The sequence below is a fragment of the Amblyomma americanum genome, chromosome 1 (assembly GCF_052857255.1).
Source record: "Amblyomma americanum isolate KBUSLIRL-KWMA chromosome 1, ASM5285725v1, whole genome shotgun sequence".
Classification (NCBI taxonomy): domain Eukaryota; kingdom Metazoa; phylum Arthropoda; class Arachnida; order Ixodida; family Ixodidae; genus Amblyomma; species Amblyomma americanum.
In genome coordinates this window covers 103,118,489-103,140,099 of record NC_135497.1, presented here as the reverse complement: position 1 = coordinate 103,140,099, position 21,611 = coordinate 103,118,489, and the positions used below count along the sequence as shown (strand labels likewise).

The 21,611-nt window shown below is 50.5% G+C and overlaps 1 protein-coding gene and 1 long non-coding RNA gene across 2 annotated transcripts in view; both read left to right on the top strand.

The window, feature by feature from the left end:
* The window catches only part of LOC144134684 (uncharacterized), a 55,405-nt gene that overhangs the window by 12,808 nt on the left and 20,986 nt on the right, over positions 1-21,611 (top strand). The gene's annotated exons all lie outside the window — the stretch shown is intronic.
* LOC144116122 (uncharacterized) lies at positions 8,485-9,758 on the top strand. Its single transcript, XM_077650809.1, has 2 exons — positions 8,485-8,797; positions 9,439-9,758. The coding sequence occupies exons 1-2, from the start codon at positions 8,485-8,487 to the stop codon at positions 9,756-9,758; spliced, it is 633 nt and encodes a 210-aa protein (XP_077506935.1).

Here is a 21,611-nt window from a genome sequence, read left to right as displayed (position 1 = left end):
GCTGTACCCAGTTCCGGCAAGAGTGCTGAACCCTGTGCGTAATCGAGCTGCGTGCCTTTCTACAAAGAATGCGCCATTATCACCAGAAGAACCTGCAAACTAATGCGTGAAATTATCGAGGCAGAGGTCATAGATGGTTTAGGAGAAAACTGCGTGTCCAAGCCGCGCATTGCTTTATCTCCCAAGGAATTACACTACTTGCGTCATCACTGATTTGTTTGCGGACTGCGCATGTGTGATGACCGGCCACGATTAGCCTTTATGTGCTGCTTCGCGGTTCACAATAAACTGTTGCAAGTTAGCGCTCGTGTGTCTCTCGTCTTCTTTCACCGTCCTCGTCTGGATTTGCGCTTCAAGTTTATGTCGAATCTTTACGTTGCAGCTAATCTTAATACATTTCATCTTTTTCTGTACTACGTCTTGGAAGTTTTCATTGCTAAAAGTATCCTTCTAAGGTGTTCCTGGCATTGTAGGCTGTTATTATACTCTAATTTATTGCATGCAGTTATTCGCATGCTGCGAGAAATATTACTTAGGCGCAGGTGCTAGATATACGGGGTGATGTTTTTTAACCGTTTTCAAATTTTTATTTCTATAGAATTCGGCAGGGACACTTAAGGCTGCTTACGTGCGGGAATACGAAAGCAGCGATGTCACACACACACGCACACACACACACACACACACACACACACACACGCACGCACGCACGCACGCACACACGCACGCACACACACACGCACACACACACACGCACTACACACGCACGCACGCGCGTGCACACACACAGACACACACACACACACACACGCACGCACGCGCGTGCACACACACACACACACACACACACACACACAGGCACGCATGCACGCGCGTGCACACACACACACACACACGCACGCACACACGCGCGCGCGCGCAGGCAGGCAGGCAGACAGGCAGGTTGCCACCTGCTAGAGGCACTCTGTAGACACACAACGGCTAACAGCTAAATGCGGAGAATGGCCTCCATTAGTGGTAGCGCTCTAAAAACTTTTCTAATGGGAATTCCACTGGTGGATCCGAACAATGCCTCCTGAAGAACATGCCTGAAGCGTCAGGGTTTTTTCTGCCCGCCGTAGAGCGCGCGTCCGCCGTACGGCGGCGCTGTCAGCTGACCCTCTAGCAGACGACACGCAGGCAGCACAGAATTTGCTTGTGACTGCCGTTGCAGCAAAAAGTATGCCTTCTGGTGCGCTGTTTCTTATATTATTTGTGTGGTGTGTTTGACAAGTGACGCGTCGATGTCTGCAGTTGCTGTTGCGTTCCGTTTTGCACGTCCAGTAAGCGAAACAAGAAGCCCGGCGTTTCGTTCCATGAAATTCCTGCGGACTTAGATCTCCGGGAAAGATGGCTCAAGGTAATTAGAAAGGAAAACTGGCAGCCAAACACAACATCAAATTATTCTGTAGTTTGTAGCTTGCATTTCCATTTAAGTGACTTTCGGGAAGGCACCAAGTTGACGATGTTGAAAAACGGTGTCGTGCCAAGCATCTTCAATCAGTACCCGTCGTACATAAGGCCGGCACCAGCGAAATCCCGCGACGACAGCAGTATAAAAAAGCGAAAACCCGAAGACTCGCCTGTGGGCACCGTCCATAGTCCTGAACCTGGACCATCTAGCGTGACCGCCGTAGAGGCCGCAGAGCTTTACCTGGAGGCTAGCGAATCAAGTGATGCAGCTGGCACAGTAAGTCCTGTTCCCGTCCGTCAGACCGCGTCCGTCTTACTCTCGTCCGGCACCAAAACAGACAAACAAAAATCATCAGCGGCTTTCCTTGGCCGAGTAAAGTGGCGCGATAACGAAAGTGCTTGGAAGTCACGAAATGAAGGGCTCAAATACACTGTTGATGCGTACAAAAAGTAACTGGAACACCTCAAGGAAAAATGCCTCGTAAAAACTTTCCTTCAGATTGTGGCAGACTCCGAACACGACAAAAACCCAGGCTATTACTAGATCAGGTTGTTAACTATACGGCAAAAAAAAAAAAACATTGTGGAGTGAGACCACCGTCGGACACTGCATCATTCTGCGCAACATTTCTCCCAGGTGCTATGAGCGTCTCAGAGCAGAACAACTCCTTGTCCTGCCTAGTAGAACCGCACTTAACAAATGCGTGGGGACCTGCTCAGGAGAAGTTGGGTTCAGTAGCCTGGTAAAAAGAAGGTTGAGCACTGAGCTAGATTGCTTAGTCACCTCACAATCAAGGGTGTGTAGCGTAGTCATAGACGAGATGCACATCAAACAGAAGCTGGAATATCACAGGAAGAGGGACGCTTTTCTGGGCGACATTGATACCAGCCCAGATCTTGACCATCTCCTGCCAGTGCAGGAAAGGGGTGAACTCGCCAATTCTTTGTTGTTTCCTGCTCTGCGGGCTGCACGCCAGGTTCAAAATTCCAGTGGGGTATTTCTTCACCAAGGGATGCACAGGCGAAGTGCTGGCAGAAGCTATCAGGCATGTGGTAAAGAAGACGGAAGAAATTAGATATAAAACTGTCAGACTCGTCACAGACAACCACAAGGTCAACGTGACTGCAACGGAGTTCCTATCACAAGGGCAGCCACAAATACGAGTGCCACATCCTGCCAACCCGTCTAGGCACCTCATGTTGGCTTTCGACCAGTCACATAATCAAAAACGTACGTTCGCAGTTCCTGTCGAAGGAAATGAGAGCAAAGAAAGAAATCTCTTCACTCTATGCCAGAGAATTGTACAACATGCAAAAGTGGTCCACCATGAAGCCAGTGCGATTTCTATCTAGAAAACACGACTACCGATCCACCATAGCGAAAATGGCAGTAAAACCAACCAGCGATTGAGCTCTTTTCACCTCCTGTGAGCGCTGCCTTGAGCTTTATGAAAGAACAGGCTGGGCACACATGCGATACTAAGCTCTTTAACGTAGGCCCGACCGACGAGTTCATGTGCAAGATGAACAAGTGGTTTGTAACCATGGACGTCAGTAACCGTAGCCAACACATTCATCAGAACTACCTGAACACAAAAGAATTTTCGGACATTGATGATCGAAGGCTGCACTGGCTGGAGCACGAATTCGTTGAGTACCTGGAAGGCCTGGAAAATGCAAGCACCCAAGATAACCTTTTAACTAAAGAGACCTACCACGCACTCATGTTCACGACACTGTCAAATGTGCACTGCATCCGATTCTTGCTAAATTAGTGCAACTTCAAGTTCGTCTTGACGCGCAAATTTTCAAGTGACCCCATTGAGTCTCTCTTTGGCTCTCTGCGGCGTTCAGCAGGATGTAATGACATGTTAGATGTGAGATGTGTTTTGAGTGGGTTGGAGAAAATGCTGCGTACAGGTATTGATGCAGCCTCAGAGAACAGCAACGTCAGAAGCTCCACTTCCTTTGTCTCATCCCGTGCCATTGACAATTTAACTGAAGCTGGGGCTGCCACTGCTGCTGAAAACGAAACTATAGAACTGGCTACAAACGCACTCCAAGACATGTATATGTCGTCGGAGCCTTTCCTTCCGACTCAGGAAATGGCAGCTATCAGCCTTATTGCGGGCTACATAGCTCGTTTGGTTTCCGAGAAGGTCGAATGTGATAGCTGTGTGGCTTTGAGGCAAAAACCCAAAGGAAATGCTGCTGTATACAGTTTGACTGCCCACCAAGACAGGGGTGTACTCTTTTACCCGACGTCAGCGCTCCTAGGAGTGTTACAGGGCCTCAAGAAGTTCGTCGATATCATGCTCAAAGACCGAACGCATCTTCAAAGGCCACTGGACACATGCTTGCTCTATAGTATGAATAAAATCACGGGTTTGCCTGTCCTGACCTGCGAGAAAAGGAAAGTGGCCACAGGGAAGCACTACTGCATATTATATGCAAGAAGTTCATCAAACCATTGCTAACGAACCATGCACTTCACATAACAGACAAAAACGCAGTTGCAAAGATGTACAACAAGAAACCTCTTTCCCAAAAATTCTTGAAACTGCAGTAAGAAACGATTTCCGCCGCCTTCATCGCACTCACGCATGCCATTTTTCTTTGTAAGTGCGCACGTGTGTGTGCCTTCAAGCGCAGTTTTTTTAAATATTCACAAGTCGCTCGCCATGTCTGATACTCCCCTAGTTCCAGTTGTCATTTCATCAACGCACGCGTGCTCGTCATTTGGAGAAATCTGGTCAGTCAGGCCGGCTGTGTTACTCCCAAAGTCACTGTGCGTGTGTGCAGGAACCTAGTGATCTGTATTTCTTGCGAAATAATATACAAGAGGGGCATATGGGTTTATTTTAAATTTGAAAACGTACGTTTTTCAAGGAGGTACCGTTCGGCGAAATCTCGTCGGAAAAATGACCAGAAACAGCGCAGGCTGTGCCTTCCGAGATCTGCTTCACCCGATTGAAACATCTCTCGCAATGCTCCGCAGCAAGATTGTAACAGATGTGCGCTTCGAAAAGTTCTAAGAACATTAGATAGGAGGGATGTGCCCCCTACGGGCCAGCGACTCCCCAGGCAAGTTACCGCGACGTCTCCGGCTTCCATTCATTGAGCGCCATATGCAGTTCTCCTTAGCCATGGGTCACTTGGCTACACTTGAGAGCTCAGGTAATTCCGGACTTCCTCCTGTCTTTATTCTATCTCATGGATTATTTTCCCTTTTTGCTTGTCGGAAGTAGTTATTGATTTTTTGCCATTGGCAGCAGTACAATACACAACCATGCATCATACAGTGTAAATACTTATTTTGCGGCATTTCGCGCCATTTCAAGCACTTGTTGCAATATGGATTTTTCGAACATGCTCCTTTTGCTGCAAACCGTCCAAAAGTTACTGGTTATGCAGCAGAGAAAAGGTCAAAACGGCATGATAGAATGGGGTGCACAGTTCGCTTTTAGAATTCGAAATCGAAACTGATGACCCTCTTTCAGGAAGTCAGCTTAGACTTTTTAAGCATTTGCTGCACTCTCAGACATCCAAAAACATGTTTTTTTGTCGTTAAAAACTAAATGTTCTTGCTCGAAGCCCGAAAAAGGAATGAAACAGCATGATCGGGAGCCACGCATCACAGTCTCCCATCCATTGAAACCGAAATCGAGGGTCATCTTTAGCGCCGCCTCGCGGCCAGTCTGCGCACTGTCGTGGCGATATCGGCGCCCATTGAAATTGAGCTGACGCTTCAGGCATGTTCTTCAGGAGGAATTGATCCGAAGCGAGGCGCTCGAATCGCAAAAGAGCGCCCCAAACCGTCTCGGAGCACAGTGACCGTTGTCGACCAGCGGAACATGTAGAGGGCGCAGCGGAAGTCCTGGTTCCGGAAGTTGAGGTCTGTCAATTCCGCCGCCAAAATACGCGTAAGCAGACGACGAGATGCGGCGAGTATACATATGACGAATTCCACTGGTGGATCCGAAGCGAGGCGCTCGAATCGCAAAAGAGCGCCCCAAACCGTCTCGGAGCACAGTGACCGTTGTCGACCAGCGGAACATGTAGAGGGCGCAGCGGAAGTCCTGGTTCCGGAAGTTGAGGTCTGTCAATTCCGCCGCCAAAATACGCGTAAGCAGACGACGAGATGCGGCGAGTATACATATGGAGAATTCCACTGGTGGATCGGAAGCAAGGCGCTCGAATCGCAACAGAGCGCCCCAAACCGTCTCGGAGCACAGTGACCGTTGTCGACCAGCGGAACATGTAGAGGGCGCAGCGGAAGTCCTAGTTCCGGAAGTTGAGGTCTGTCAATTCCGCCGCCAAAATACGCGTAAGCAGACGACGAGATGCGGCGAGTATACATATGACGAACTCCACTGGTGGATCCGAAGCAAGGCGCTCGAATCGCAACAGAGCGCCCCAAACCGTCTCGGAGCACAGTGACCGTTGTCGACCAGCGGAACATGTAGAGGGCGCAGCCGAAGTCCTGGTTCCGGAAGTTGAGGTCTGTCAATTCCGCCGCCAAAATACGCGTAAGCAGACGACGAGATGCGGCGAGTATACATATGACGAATTCCACTGGTGGATCCGAAGCAAGGCGCTCGAATCGCAACAGAGCGCCCCAAACCGTCTCGGAGCACAGTGACCGTTGTCGACCAGCGGAACATGTAGAGGGCGCAGCGGAAGTCCTGGTTCCGGAAGTTGAGGTCTGTCAATTCCGCCGCCAAAATACGCGTAAGCAGACGACGAGATGCGGCGAGTATACATATGACGAATTCCACTGGTGGATCCGAAGCAAGGCGCTCGAATCGCAACAGAGCGCCCCAAACCGTCTCGGAGCACAGTGACCGTTGTCGACCAGCGGAACATGTAGAGGGCGCAGCGGAAGTCCTGGTTCCGGAAGTTGAGGTCTGTCAATTCCGCCGCCAAAATACGCGTAAGCAGACGACGAGATGCGGCGAGTATACATATGATGAATTCCACTGGTGGATCCGAAGCAAGGCGCTCGAATCGCAACAGAGCGCCCCAAACCGTCTCGGAGCACAGTGACCGTTGTCGACCAGCGGAACATGTAGAGGGCGCAGCGGAAGTCCTGGTTCCGGAAGTTGAGGTCTGTCAATTCCGCCGCCAAGATACGCGTAAGCAGACGACGAGATGCGGCGAGTATACATATGACGAATTCCACTGGTGGATCCGAAGCAAGGCGCTCGAATCGCAACACAGCGCCCCAAACCGTCTCAAAGCACAGTGACCGTTGTCGACCAGCGGAACATGTAGAGGGCGCAGCGGAAGTCCTGGTTCCGGAAGTTGAGGTCTGTCAATTCCGCCGCCAAAATATGCGTAAGCAGACGACGAGATGCGGCGAGTATACATATGACGAATTCCACTGGTGGATCCGAAGCAAGGCGCTCGAATCGCAACACAGCGCCCCAAACCGTCTCGGAGCACAGTGACCGTTGTCGACCAGCGGAACATGTAGAGGGCGCAGCGGAAGTCCTGGTTCCGGAAGTTGAGGTCCGTCAATTCCGCCGCCAAAATACGCGTAAGCAGACGACGAGATGCGGCGAGTATACATATGACGAATTCCATTGGTGGATCCGAAGCAAGGCGCTCGAATCGCAAAAGAGTGCCCCAAACCGCCTCGGAGCACAGCGACCGTTGTCGACCATCGGAACATGTAGAGCGCTCAGCGGAAGTACTGGTTTCGGAAGTTGAGGTCTGGCAATTCTGGCTTCAAAATATACGTAAGCAGACGTCGAGAGGCAGGCACTTCTTTCGCGATGGAACCTATCAGTCGCTTTGTGCATGTTACGCCTGAGGTGCACCGCATTTTGGTGAACCCCGTAGGCAATGAGGAGCAGAGTTATGCTCTAGGTAAGTTAATAAATGAATATATATCGCATGTCTGCAGAGTGCTTACGGGGCAATTTCCAACGAGGAAATTGCACTTCGCGGGGGCTTCTGCGAAATGTTCTTCGAAAAATGCTTCGAAGAGGTACTTTTCATTGTCGCTGGTGCTGTCCGAGTGCGCGGACGGACACAAATTCCGACGAGCTCTCGTCAGACAACGCGAGGGCTATTGCCATTCCATACGATGCCATAATTGAGAGTTGTACCCGCTATGATGCAGGTGACGAAGACGACATAAGGGCGGTTCACATGCAAGCGAACAGAGCGAACAGCGGCGCGGCGCTGCGAAGCGGTTCGCGAGCTTTCGTTTCACATGCATCGCCGCTGCGCGTTTCCCGCTGCTGCGAAAACCAACGTTGCTGGCAAAAGATATGCGCTTGCAACCGGTATTGGTGGCCTGCAAACCCAAAAAAGCGTAATATATAAGAAACATTTTGTCATTTCATTTCACAGTTTATATAAATAAATATAATTCTTGCGTTTTAAGCATTAAACAGCACTTAATACAATCTCTTTTTTAAACAAAAGTTCGTACGTGCGGCGTACAAACTCGCGTGGCAACGCCGGGCCGTCATTGGTTGAGATGCGGTGCTGCGACGCGGCGAAAATTTCCAACTTGCCCGAACCTCGCCGCCTGGAGCTTCCACCGCCGCTTGAGAGAGGGTGTATTCGCCGCGGCGGCGGAATTCGTGAGCGGTTCTCTTGCATGTGAAACAGGCTGTACGCGCCCGAAACAGCGCTCAGTGTCCCCCGCTGACATTCCTGCACGCGCTAAAAATAACAAAAAATCACGTGTGTTTCGGAAGTGACGACATCGCCGACTACAAGTTCCGGCGAGATCCGCCGCTGGTCGGCGGATCAACCTAGTGCGCTCTAGGGTGTCTCAATGTCAGCGCCACCGTTCCCGGGTGGAGACAACTTAAGCGACTACGCCATATTGAATCACAACTGGCTTCTCCCATGTACCACGAAATGCTCGACTGGTATCCCAGTGTAGCTCTCGCTGCAAAAGGCCATTCAAGTTAAAGCATGTCCGCCATTGCCAGGTACTGAAGATAGCTGAGCTAGACTGGCTGGGCTCGCGGCGCCTGCGCGTTCGTTCGCTGCTCAGTTCCACGCAAGACGATGGCAAGCGCCGACCGGCATGAGTTTTGCCGCTCCTATTTCGACGAGCTTGTGGGGCCTACGCGGGCACGGTACGAATCCAAGGTCGAAATGTGCGGCGGCGTGGACCCCTACACACTACGCGTTGGGACGGACTCCGCTCCCGATGCCGACTTGCTGCCAAGCACGACGCACGTTTATATCATCAATTACCTAGTGTTATCAACTAGCTACGTGTCTCATGAGCAGATGAGGGCATACAAGTCTCTTGAGGCCCATAATCACTTCACCAGTGGACGCTTAAAAAGTGTGACTGCCATCGAGTGCCATCGAAGCGTATCGCCGTTCTGAGCAAGGTGAGCTTCCTTAACGTCGAAGCATACATGTATGCGCGGAAGCGCGCGTTTGTGTTTCCGTGTATTTAAAATATCGATTTGTACTCTAATATTTGTGGCTAACGTGCCGCCCGCAGCACGCATTAAACTGTGCGGTCGCTTTGTTTCGAATGGCAGATACAAGTTCGTGTATGTAGGGTACGTGCGAGTGCAAAATGATTGCAATGGAAAGAAATGGAGCTATCGGCATGCGCTTACAGCCTCAGATTAAATGCTTGAATGCACTGTAGCCTTAAATTATCGACGAAATTCGCAGTTGGGTGTTTGACGTGCTCATGCTGCAGCTGGGCAACTAGTAATGCCGTAGAGTCACGTATGCCACTGACCTGAAATGTCCGAGAGAGTGTATGAATGCGCATGCTTCATCAGCTGGTAACATTACCAGGAAACTGGGTCGCGAGGCAGTGGTGTACAGTATTTTTTCCCTGAGGACACGAATCCCGTTAACTTCTTCAGGCGATAGAATGTTTCTGCATTTTGTTCCAATCGAAATGCGGCTGCCGGGGCCGGAATCGTACTAGCAATCCTCAGATCAGTGACATCTAATGAAGGATGTAGGTTGCTGTCAGCACCTAATTAGTGGTCATTTTTTCTCAGGTCATCCATTCACAAAGGCTAAGGGAGGCACCACTGAAGGTGTGGGTTCTGGTTGAGCCTGACGGAGCCATCGTGAAAGCGCACTGCACTTGCATGGCAGGTGCAGGCGAAGCCTGCTCTCACATTGGTGCTACATTGTTCACTGTTGAGACGGCAGTACGTCTCAGAGACTCACGAGTGTGCACGGACAAAAAGAACATGTGGCTTCCTGCGCACAGCTCTGGGGCTGGCAATGAGAGGATCAGAGACATTGACTTTTCGTCATCAAAGAAAAAAAGCAGCGTATGGATAGTATTCACCTGAAACCAGGCGTTGAACACGTACCTGAAGGCCTACCACAAGCATTACCCCCTGTGCCACCCCCAACAGAAGAAGAGCTGAAGGCATTTCACAGTAAACTTGTGGATGCTGGTGCTACACCAGCATTCTTCATGCTGCACCCACAGTACAGCGCCATGTTTGAGCCACCGTGCAGAAGAGAACCTCTTCTCCTTCGTGATTTGTTATGCTGAGAAGCACAGCCGGAAGACCTGCCTACATTGATCTTCCGTTCTGAGAAAACTGTTGCCGAACTTTCGATCAGCAAAGAGATGGTGAAGAGCGTTGAGGAATGCACACGGGAGCAATCGAAGTGTGCAAAATGGTACGCTTGTCGTGCAGGCAGGAGCACTGCTTCAGTCATGAGGAACGTATGCTTCACAAGTGTGCATGAACCGTCAATGAGTTTACTAAAAATAATAATATCCAGAGCAACACACATTTTCCACTCCAGCCACAGCCCGGGGATTACAACACGAGGCTGCTGCAATCGCAAGCTACGCCGAGGAAATGATGAGGAACCACACAGACTTCACCGATCCAAAGACTGGAGTTTATTTAAGTAGGAAGTACCCGTGTATGGGCTAGTCCAGGCAATTCTGTCTCTTGTACATGCTGCAGAATGGGCATTGTGGAAATGAAATGTCCCTTTTCACTCTGCAACTGTATGATACTAGAAGCTGTGAAGGACCGCAACTTCTGCTTGGAGGAAACTGATGGCTGTCTGCGTTTAAAGCGACAGCACTCATATTTTTTTCATGTGCAAACGCAGGTGGCAGTGTGTGGCGTTCCATAGTGTGATTTTGTTGTATGTACTCCATTGTCAGTATTTATAGAAAGGGTGGAGAGAGATGACGCGTTTTTTTTTTCAGAATATTGTGCCAACAGCATTAGATTTTTTTACTCGTGCAATCCTGCCAGAACTTTTTGCTCAACACTTCTCAAAAAGGATAGCAAGAAAGCCAACAGCTGACGCCAACATATTCTGCTACTGCCAAGGTCCAGAAGCAGGGAAGATGCTTGCTTGCGATGGCCCACAGTGCAGCTATGGGTGGTTTCATCACAGTTGCTTGGGATTAAGCAAGCCCCAAAGGGGAAAAAATGGTTCTGCCAAGATTGTTCCATGGGCAAGAATAATGTCTTGCAGTGAGCTGTTTGCCTTGTTTCTGTAATGTTTCCAGCTGCAGAGCTTTACGCCTGCAATAATGTATTGTTAATAAACATAGCATATACTTCAAGTATAGCCTCATGTAACATACCATGCATTGCAGCCAAAAACACCTAAACAAGCCAAACAAGCATGGTATACTACTTGGCCTTTTTTGTACATCTCCTCCTGGTCATAAACCACCTAAATTCAGTTGTTAATTCACAGTAGTTCATAACAAACATCAATGAAAACACTGCACTGCAGATATTGATTGATATGTATGCAGCAAACATTTATCAGACTAGATTCATAATTACTAGGTCAGCTTGTTCCATACTTTCACTTCGACTAGAAAACAAAGGGAACAAAATTTTACCCCTTTCCAATGGATTCACATGTACACAGAGAAGCACTGATGATACTTAAGACGCAAGGCATGCAGTAGTCACAAAACAGTAGACATGTGTCTCATTTAGAGCACTATGGAGATGGCCATTTCCAGCCCACTTTTAGTAAATAAATAAAATTGGTACACATCTACACAAACAGAATCACTAATGAGAATTCAAGGAATGCATGCAATAGTAACAAAAGGCATTTGTCTGATTTAGAGCACTATGTAGGTGAGAATTTTCAGTCTACAATGAACAAAAATGCAACATGAACATACAGCTGTGCTTACGAGTTGCAACGGCAACGCACCAGAAGTGAAAACAGCTCAGTTCACAAGCAGTGCAAACCAAGTGGTGCTGGAAACGTGCATTCTGCAATTGTTGAAGAGAGAATACCTGAAACGTTTAAGCCGGTTTTTGTGCTTTATATGATGGCAAACTTAATTTAAGTAAGGAAAAAATTTTTGCAGGTTCACTGTGAACGCGTCTGCATTTGATATTGAGCACATAGAAAAACATTTGTCTCCAGCTTAAGCACTCATGTAGCCACACTTCATGAAAATGTTTTTCACATAAGCTTACAAGCACACTGCGTGGCTTCATGAGCAAGGCATTGTTAATGGCTACACGATTAAACATAGGCACTCAAACAGCAGTAACCACAACATTACTGCAGACACAGGCAATAAAAGCAAGTAAGCAGACTATCCGCAGTTTCAAAATTCATGCGGATGCTTGCTGGTTAGCAGGTACTATGAATGGGCAGATGTTTGTGAGGGCACAACACACCAACACAATTTTGTCTAGTGGGAAGTACCTGTGTCCCGGCTTGCATGCCACAAAGTCAATTGGCTGTACAGCCTTTATGATAGTGTACTTATTCTGTACCAGACCAATCACCCGTTCTGCATGAATTCGTACATTGGCAAGCCATCTGGTCGTTTCCACTTCTAAATCAGTAAGCTGCCTTTTGCCTTTAGCGCAGTAGAGCCCTAAAGTATCGGCTATATCAAAACCCGTCTGCAAGGACAACGTCACCTTGTGTTAAATTATCTAAAATGCCACAGTTTTCAGTGATGTGTTTGTCACCTGTTCGGCCACCCCAGCCTTCTGAAATGAAGGATATGACTCCTTATGGGCAAATTCCAATAAGATACTTTGAGGTATTGCTGCTCTTGTAGTTGGTCCACGTCTCACTCCTTGCCTCAAGTGATGATAGCCTTTCAATCGTGATTTCAAAACAGTCTATTATGACTGCCACCTTTGACCCAAAAGAATCGAGAAATACCTGTGGCATAGTCTTTTGAATCTCCTGTCTCGAAGACTATCTAATTTGCGATTTCAAACGCCAAAAAGCTGCGTGCAGCCATTTGTCGAAAATTCCGCTCACTGTCGTGTCTAAAACAGAGAAACGGTATGCAAGATCTTGCACAGAGAAATTCCACTTAAGCTTCATGAGGAACACAATAAATTCCTCAAACTTTCCAAAGCCATTTTGTGCAGTGTGCTTTACATGACATTCAACAAGCTCGAAAACAGCAAACAGCATGGAAAAGCTATTGAGTCCCGTATAAAACGCAAACTTAGCGTCGTCACCATGAAATGATGACTCTGACTTCTCTAGCTCGTTTTTTTTTCTGCCCTTGTAGCACGCAGCTCTGCCGCAAGTCGGTTGTTGTCGTCCTCAACAGCTTGGATGTCTTGTACAGTCATGTCAGTCGGTACTGCTATCTCTGCAACATGGGAAGTAAAATTATTATTAGCTCTACAGGTTACAGATATTGTAATATCTCACTTATGAGAAAGTTGTGTTTTGTGTGTCAGAACCAGCCTGCTCTCGACTCCAGGCGCAAGCTGCAGCTTTCGTGCGGCGGGTCACCTGCAGGCGTCACCTCTGCAGTGCATTCGTCCTCCGATGACTGGCGCGCCGCAGCATCGGCGATAGCTTTAGCGGCTGCTTTCTTCTGCCGCGCCTTCGTCCGTGCAAAACGGGCGGACATGCCAACAGCTGGTCTTTCGCCGGGCCCGTAACCCAGGTGCTGCGTCGGTGCCCAGTCCGGGTTCGCGTCGTCCGTAAGGCCTGAAGGTCTTCCTGGAAAATTTAAAGTTGATTCCGTGCGCACAATGTTACACACGTTGACTCATTTCGCTACGAACACCGTCTCAGCAAACACATAGGCGACGGCGAGGCTCGTGTACCACAGTTCATTACCAGCTGCAGCTGCCGCGGTAAACATCTCCGACAGCGACCGTATGTAGGCTTACGTCAATCAAAAAGTTTACTTTTTCTTACCTGTGATAATGCGCCGACCGCGTACGCGAACGTTGTCCAGGTTTTTCAAGTATTTCCGGTTGATCCGTGCTTCGGCGCTTCTCCGAAAGGAGCTTCGTGCGCTCGCACTGCCAGCTAATCAGTTTCGGTAAACCGTGAAGTCCAACGCCCGGCTCGGTGTTTGTTTTCTGCGTAGAAGACTTGCTTTTTCTTTGCGCAGCCGAACATGGCGCACATCGGCATGATGACACCGCGCAGAACCATAAATACAAACGCACGGACGGACTGCGTCCCCTGTACGTTTGCGTGGCTTCGCGCTCTGCGCCTGCGGTTCCGCTCAGTACCTAAAGATGGCGGCACGTATCCCACAAGCCCTCGTATGTGACGTCCGTGAAAACTGTGTTTAGGAGCGGAGATGACTGCAGGAAGACGCCGGCGGTCTCCCGTCAAGAGCCCGAAGAACTTGGCAGCAGCAGAAGAGTAGCCAGGGCCCGTCGACGGCGTCCCGAAACGCCGGAGGCTTAATGCAGGCTATCCGAAGGTGCCTTTCGGCAGCACGGACCGCCAGTCCATCGGCTGCCACCTCCACGCTTGCAAGGAACGCAGGAGGCTTGCGTTGGTGATCCAAGGGAGGTCCACGGCAGCACGTACCCAACGTCCGACGGCTGTACCCTCCACGCTTGAATGACACGATCTCCGCTGCTCTGTCTCCCTTCACAACTCCGTTTTCTGACCCGTCAGCTCTCCGCTCCTCGTGCTCGTCCCGCTCTTCGTCGCTGTCGCCTTGCACACGCGCAACGCTGGGCTGGCACGCGCGGCACTCCGCTGTCCGACGCACCACTGTCGACGAACCGCGTTCGAAAATCCCCCGACGATTTCGTCTGCACAGCCCGTTCTGCTGCTTCGAAACCTGAAGGAATTAACCCATTAGCTATCGCGTCATACCCGTAAGGTGGCGTACAGGCCGCGGTGCGGCAGCGACTGCTTTCACGACGTTAGTACGCTGATCAGAAGGGTGCGGCGGCGGCCACATCAGCCATGCAGAAAGCCATGCAGAAGTAGAATTTCCACCTGCGTGGCGCCGGGTTACATAACGCCGCAGCGCGCGGCTACTGCATTCACATAGTGAGCGGGCAGGCTACGCCTTCTCACACGTAATCAGTGTCAAGTGTCTCTGCCGACTTTTTCTGATGTTCAATAATTCGAGCCACAGTGCCGATTAAGAAAATATAAAAGCAGGGCTCACCTTCAATCTTAACGGCCTTCAAATTCGCAATATAACCTTGTCCCATTAAATTTCAAAAAATATTTTACTAGTTAAGTTGGGTTGTCTAATTTTGAGCTCTATCAAGTACTATCGCGATGGAAAGAAACGCGAACAAAGCGGCGCCTATCTAATGTTCGAATTTCTTTTGACCACGCTTTTTCCTGGGTGGTAAGAAAAAGATGTCAGAATCGCTCTAGGATGCATCACGGACGACTCTAGCGTCTTTTTGCTACCACCGAAGTAAAAGCGTGATCAAAAGAAATGTGAACAGTGGAGCGCCTATAAGCTCCGCTCTGTTCGCGATTCTTTCCATCGCCCTTTAAATAATGTACGACTTCCTGCACAATCTACTTGCCCAGACCGCTCCGACGTATCACAAGCGCGCTCTTATCACGCGCCAGCGAGGGAGAGAGGCGTTTAAGCTGGCTGCGCGCGCTCGTAGCTTCCACTGCATAGCCACAGAAAGTTGTCCCCGAGAATAGTGTGTGTGTGTGTGTGTGTGTGTGTGTGTGTGTGTGTGTGTGTGTGTGTGTGTGTGTGTGTGTGTGTGTGTGTGTGTGTGTGTGTGTGTGTGTGTGTGTGTGTGTGTGTGTGTGTGTGTGTGTGTGTGTGTGTGTGTGTGTGTGTGTGTGTGTGTGTGTGTGTGTGTGTGTGTGTGTGTGTGTGTGTGTGTGTGTGTGTGTGTGTGTGTGTGTGTGTGTGTGTGTGTGTGTGTGTGTGTGTGTGTGTGTGTGTGTGTGTGTGTGTGTGTGTGTGTGTGTGTGTGTGTGTGTGTGTGTGTGTGTGTGTGTGTGTGTGTGTGTGTGTGTGTGTGTGTGTGTGTGTGTGTGTGTGTGTGTGTGTGTGTGTGTGTGTGTGTGTGTGTGTGTGTGTGTGTGTGTGTGTGTGTGTGTGTGTGTGTGTGTGTGTGTGTGTGTGTGTGTGTGTGTGTGTGTGTGTGTGTGTGTGTGTGTGTGTGTGTGTGTGTGTGTGTGTGTGTGTGTGTGTGTGTGTGTGTGTGTGTGTGTGTGTGTGTGTGTGTGTGTGTGTGTGTGTGTGTGTGTGTGTGTGTGTGTGTGTGTGTGTGTGTGTGTGTGTGTGTGTGTGTGTGTGTGTGTGTGTGTGTGTGTGTGTGTGTGTGTGTGTGTGTGTGTGTGTGTGTGTGTGTGTGTGTGTGTGTGTGTGTGTGTGTGTGTGTGTGTGTGTGTGTGTGTGTGTGTGTGTGTGTGTGTGTGTGTGTGTGTGTGTGTGTGTGTGTGTGTGTGTGTGTGTGTGTGTGTGTGTGTGTGTGTGTGTGTGTGTGTGTGTGTGTGTGTGTGTGTGTGTGTGTGTGTGTGTGTGTGTGTGTGTGTGTGTGTGTGTGTGTGTGTGTGTGTGTGTGTGTGTGTGTGTGTGTGTGTGTGTGTGTGTGTGTGTGTGTGTGTGTGTGTGTGTGTGTGTGTGTGTGTGTGTGTGTGTGTGTGTGTGTGTGTGTGTGTGTGGTGTGTGTGTGTGTGTGTGTGTGTGTGTGTGTGTGTGTGTGTGTGTGTGTGTGTGTGTGTGTGTGTGTGTGTGTGTGTGTGTGTGTGTGTGTGTGTGTGTGTGTGTGTGTGTGTGTGGTGTGTGTGTGTGTGTGTGTGTGTGTGTGTGTGTGTGTGTGTGTGTGTGTGTGTGTGTGTGTGTGTGTGTGTGTGTGTGTGTGTGTGTGTGTGTGTGTGTGTGTGTGTGGTGTGTGTGTGTGTGTGTGTGTGTGTGGTGTGTGTGTGTGTGTGTGTGTGTGTGTGTGTGTGTGTGTGTGTGTGTGTGTGTGTGGTGTGTGTGTGTGTGTGGGTGTGTGTGTGTGTGTGTGTGTGTGTGTGTGTGTGTGTGTGTGTGTGTGTGTGTGTGTGTGTGTGTGTGTGTGTGTGTGTGTGTGTGTGTGTCAACGAGCAGTGGCCACAGTAGCCGGCGGAGTGCAACAGGAGGAGCGGCCTCTCCCAAGGACAGGGCAATTGGATGGGTATAGTCTGCGTTGGTGGTTGTGTGGTGTCTGTGTGGCGCATAATCCCAAATCCCTCAGGTTGAGCCAAGACTCAAAATTCGACATCAAAGTGGAACCGTTCCTAAAGTAGAGCAAATAGAATCCTGGGAATCTTTGTACAGGAAACGGGTACAACGACGGCGTCATAAAAAAAGCTAGACGCCTACGCGTCGTAAGTCCTAGGCCTTTTTAGGAGAATCTCGCCCAGGGGCAGAGGACTTAAAAAGAAAAGTCTAAAATTAATACACGCTTACGTCTTTAGTCGAGCATGCTATGCTACACCCTTCCTAAATCTAAGAGCGGACGAAAAGAGGGGAATGGACTCCCTCATCTGAAGATGCATCAAGACAGTCCTAGGACTCCCGATGTGCACCTCTACGGAGAAACTCCTCTCCATGGGGGTGCACAATAGCTACACTCCGTCTCACGAGATGTTTGCAGCACTACGAAAGGTACAGCTCTCTCGTCCAATCAGGATGGCGCGCACTACATTAGTGTGTTCCTACGCGCCTGTGGCTCGATCCACCTGATGTCCAGGTGGCTTCTTTCTACCTCTATTTATAGTAGCACCGAGCCACAGGTGTTCCACCGCGCAGCGCCGCGCCTTTCCTCAAAATCCAACTTTCAATTTTCAGTTTTCTTTCGCTTCTTTCCCTCCTTTATCTCTTCCTTTACGATGCGGTTCGGGTGTCCACCGAGATATTGTCTTTCTTCTTTCCCTCCCTCCTTTATCCCTTCCTTTACTGCGCGGTTCGGGTGTCCACCGATATATGTGAGACAACCAGGGTACTGTTCTCATCAGTTCCTTTGTTGTCGCGTCGCAGTAAATTTCAGTAATCGTGTCATGTGCATATAAATTTATTTACTCCAGCGTGCCGAGGCAGCCGAGTGTCGATGGTGGCGAAATGCAAAACAAGCCCATGTGCTGCGCGAGAGGCAACGCACGTTAAACGGGTTCGATCATCTCATCGTCCTCATAACAACTGAATTCAGCACTGCTGGTTGTGTCGTCCTCCAGGTTGACAACAATGGCCGGTCCCTGGTCAACAACATCGTCGATGATGTGGTCCAGTTTTCTCATCACATCTTCCTCACTGATAATATGCTGCACGTAATTCTTCCATTTCTCAACAGTCACTTGCGTGATGCCTTGCCAAACCAGAGGCTCGACGTCTTTGAGCTTAAACGTCTTGTTTTGGCTGGCCACGAAACCCTTGACGTCGCTCCAGACAAGCTCTATCGGGTTCAGTTGGCAGTGGTACGGTGGCAGGCGCACAACGAGATGGCCAGCAGCTTTAGCAATGCAGTCGACACGGTATTGCTCCCCACCTGTGTTCACATTGCTGACAAGCTGCTTGAGCTCGGCCTTCACCATGCCGCTGCTCCACGCGACACCTTTTCCGAACAGCCAAGCCTGTATGTCCTTTTTGAGGCTACTCATCCGCGGCACTTTATCCTGCTTCACAGAATGATATGGCGCGTTGTCCATCACTATAACGCTGCCGGGTGGTAGTAGTGGGAGAAGTCTCCTGGAGAACCAGTTTTCGTAGTGTTCCCCGTTCATTTCCTCGTGGTAATCGCCCGAGTTTTTCTTCGCTCGGAAAACTTCCGCAGCGCCTTCGACAAAACCTTGCTCACTACCGCAATGCGTCACAATAAGCCTGCCACCTTTGCCACTGGGGTTTTGTAGACCAGTCGACAGTCCGGATCGATGCGCTTGGTGTGCAGATTGGATGGTGCAGTCAGTCCAAACTCGACTTCGCGTGTGGCCGGCGTTAACCCACGTTTCGTCGGTGAAGAAAATAGGCCTACCCTGGCGTCGCAGCTCCGCTATCTGGCGCAGGTACCGGCGGCGACACTGCACAATGTGCGTCGCTTCGATTAACATCGCATTCCGAGAGCGCTTCTTATATCGGAAGCCAAGTTTCTTCAACATCCTCTGCATTGTCGCTGCGGACACGGTCGGTAGCGTTTCGTCCTCTTCGAAATGCGCAACCACCTTCGCGATAGTTGGAATTTCCCCTCTCTGGAAAAATGTGTGTACCACCCTTCGCAACACGCTCAGCTCAAAATCGTCCAGCTTCTTCGTCCGCTCGCGGCCTCTTCCGCCAGCACGCTTCTTCGGTGACAACACTCGGCCCGCGTTCAACGTCTCCGTTGTCCACTTGTAAAGCGTTCGCTCGCTCACCTGCGTGAGTTTTGCCGTCCTCTTGATGAGCGCATTTGTACTCCAACTGCCCCCGCACTCGACGCGAAGCGCTTCAAGAACATTTAAAGCCACCTGCTTCGCCTGCTTGGGGAAACAGCGCACTGTCGGTGTAGAGCACACAGGAGACACAACAGACTCGTCCGACGCCATGTTGGAAAGTGGCGACGCATCACTACCTCGCAGCAGGCCTCCGCAGAGCTGTGTCCGTACGGGCTTTGTCTGGTAATTTCACCAGTGATTGAAACACTCCCTACCATTTAAATATACCTGTCCAAATCATGTTTTTAGTTGCAATGCTTATTGTTTTGATTAATAGTCATACACTCCTCAAATATTCGAGGGACTATTTTCTGCGTTTCTGCAGCCCTGATTGGACGAGAGAGCTCTACCTTCCGTAGTGCTGCAAACATCTTGTGAGACGAAGTATAGGAAGATTACGCAGAGGCGGTTTGCATGGCACAGCTAGACCTTCGCAGCACCACCACGAACAGAGCTATCCTGCAGATGGTGGGTTTGCAGACCGACCGCGGGCTGCACCGTAGAACTGGCATCCCCCCTAAATGTAGGGAGAAAATAGCAACCCCCCCCCCCCCCCCCCAACCCGAGGAACATGCATTCGGAGCATGATACCGAGAGGAGGAATAGAAGAGCCGAGGCGCTTACAAAACGGTTCGGAAAAATGAAGCCCGAACAGGTCGCGGCTAGTGGGAAGTCAGGCGCGGCGGTAGCCTCAACGGGCTAGGCGTTGTTGTGATCGGAGGCCCGACAGCGGGAACAGACGAGCCCGGCAGGCGCCATCGAACTATGCTTGACCCAAAGGTGCTGTCGTCCTGAGAAGAGGATTAGGAACGGCTCCTGGCGACGGTGAGCTGTGACGAAAGGCCTCTCATCCCTTCGTCCGGAGTATGGAATGCGGCATTGTTCCCGAACTGCGTCCTCACGTGGACCGGCAGAAAGACGCGAAATAAGGCGCCGAACCCGCCTCACTCGCTTGCACGTGCGGCCAGACAAAGCGGGGGCGGACACGGCTGATTCATCTTACCCTCTGGAATGCCCGGGGTCGTCAGGACGCCTCTTTCCCACGGAGGGCATCACCACCTGCTAAGCCAGCGACCTTGTGCACATGATCAACCAGTCGGAAAACACATTCCAGGACGCCTCTTTCCCACGGAGGGGGTCACCGCCTGCTAAGCCAACGACCTTATGAACCTGCTCAACCGGTCGGAAACAATTCCAGGACCTCAAGGCGCCAGGATTCCTTATCGCCTGTGCACGTGTTTGTGGGGGCGGAGCGGTCACGGGGTTAGGGAAGAGACTATGAAGAGTGTGTCTTCCCATTGGACGCTTGATCAGCCACCGGTTTCCCTAGCTAGGTGCCAAGGGAATATCCACTGTATTTAAGCCGCGATTTGGCTGGTTTCAAAGCACTCCATCTCTGACTTTTGTGTCTCCCTGGTTCTGTTGTAAATATGTAGCACTTCATCTCTGACTTTTGGTCTCCCTGCTTCTCTTGTAAATATGTAAATAAACCTTCAAGTTTACCAACCCTCCTGAAGGCTTCCCTCCATCGTCTGCAGAGTTCATCGTCATGCGGTGAAGACCTCGGTCCCGATACCCAAGCACATCAGCGTCCCCGCGTCGGCAGCCACTATTAATTCACAGCCGCAACATAGAGACGAAGAGGTTGCCATAGCGCTCGCTTGCGTCGGAACTAAATTCGTAGTCAGCGATAGTAAAACTGCCATCTGGAATTTCGTGCAAGGCAGGATCTCGCCGGAAGCGGTGAGGATCCAGGCCGGCAGAGAGCTGACCCGCAAAGTCAGCTTAATATGGACCCCAGCGCACGCGTCCGTTCCCGGCAACGAAGCGGTATACGAGTTAGCCGAGCTCTCTACTTCCGGGTAACCGTGTAACCGCCGGACTATCGGAACCTGGACGAGCGCGAGCGAACCTATTCCGAAATCGTTGAGAACTATAGTCTCCACCGCTGCGCTGATTCGTGACGTCACGTGCCTCGTTATGCAGCCTCATTGCGCATGCGCAAAACGTTCGCCAGTGCGCCGAGTCTCCTCCGCGTCTGATTGCACAGCAGAACATATGAGCATGTAAGCCTGAGCATGTGCGCTTGCTGGTCAGATGCGCCACAGACGAAGAAGCGGACGGTGGGCGCGCGTACAGTACGCGGAATCTTCGGAGGCTGCGAGAGGCCGCGTCGGACGACCCGGAATTCATTGCTTGGCGTGAGGATGCCCGACAGGGTATGCAAATGAAACACGAAACGCTAAGCGCGGGTCAAAGACGTCGAAAGTGCGGGAAGAGCGTCTCGCTATGTGGCGGCGTCAAGACGCGGAGCGACAGAAACACCGAGCCGTTGCCAAACTACGATAAGAAGAACGTCCGACGGAGCAGGAAGAACCATACGCGAAGAAGACGCGCCGGATGAGTGACTACACCCTTCTGCTGACGGCCAGTGCTTCGGCAACGATGACGTTCGAGTCATTTCGCCACGTATATCCTGGCCTAGCTGAGCTAAGGCACTGCCGATTATGTTATTCATTGCGTGCGTGGAT

What these genes read in the sequence shown, in the direction of transcription:
- LOC144116122 (XM_077650809.1), top strand. Translation starts at nt 8,485, where the DNA reads ATGGCAAGCGCCGACCGGCATGAGTTTTGCCGCTCCTATTTCGACGAG. An exon ending in TGCCATCGAGTGCCATCGAA is followed by an intron (nt 8,798 to 9,438) that starts GCGTATCGCCGT and finishes GCACCTAATTAG; the next exon opens with TGGTCATTTTTTCTCAGGTC.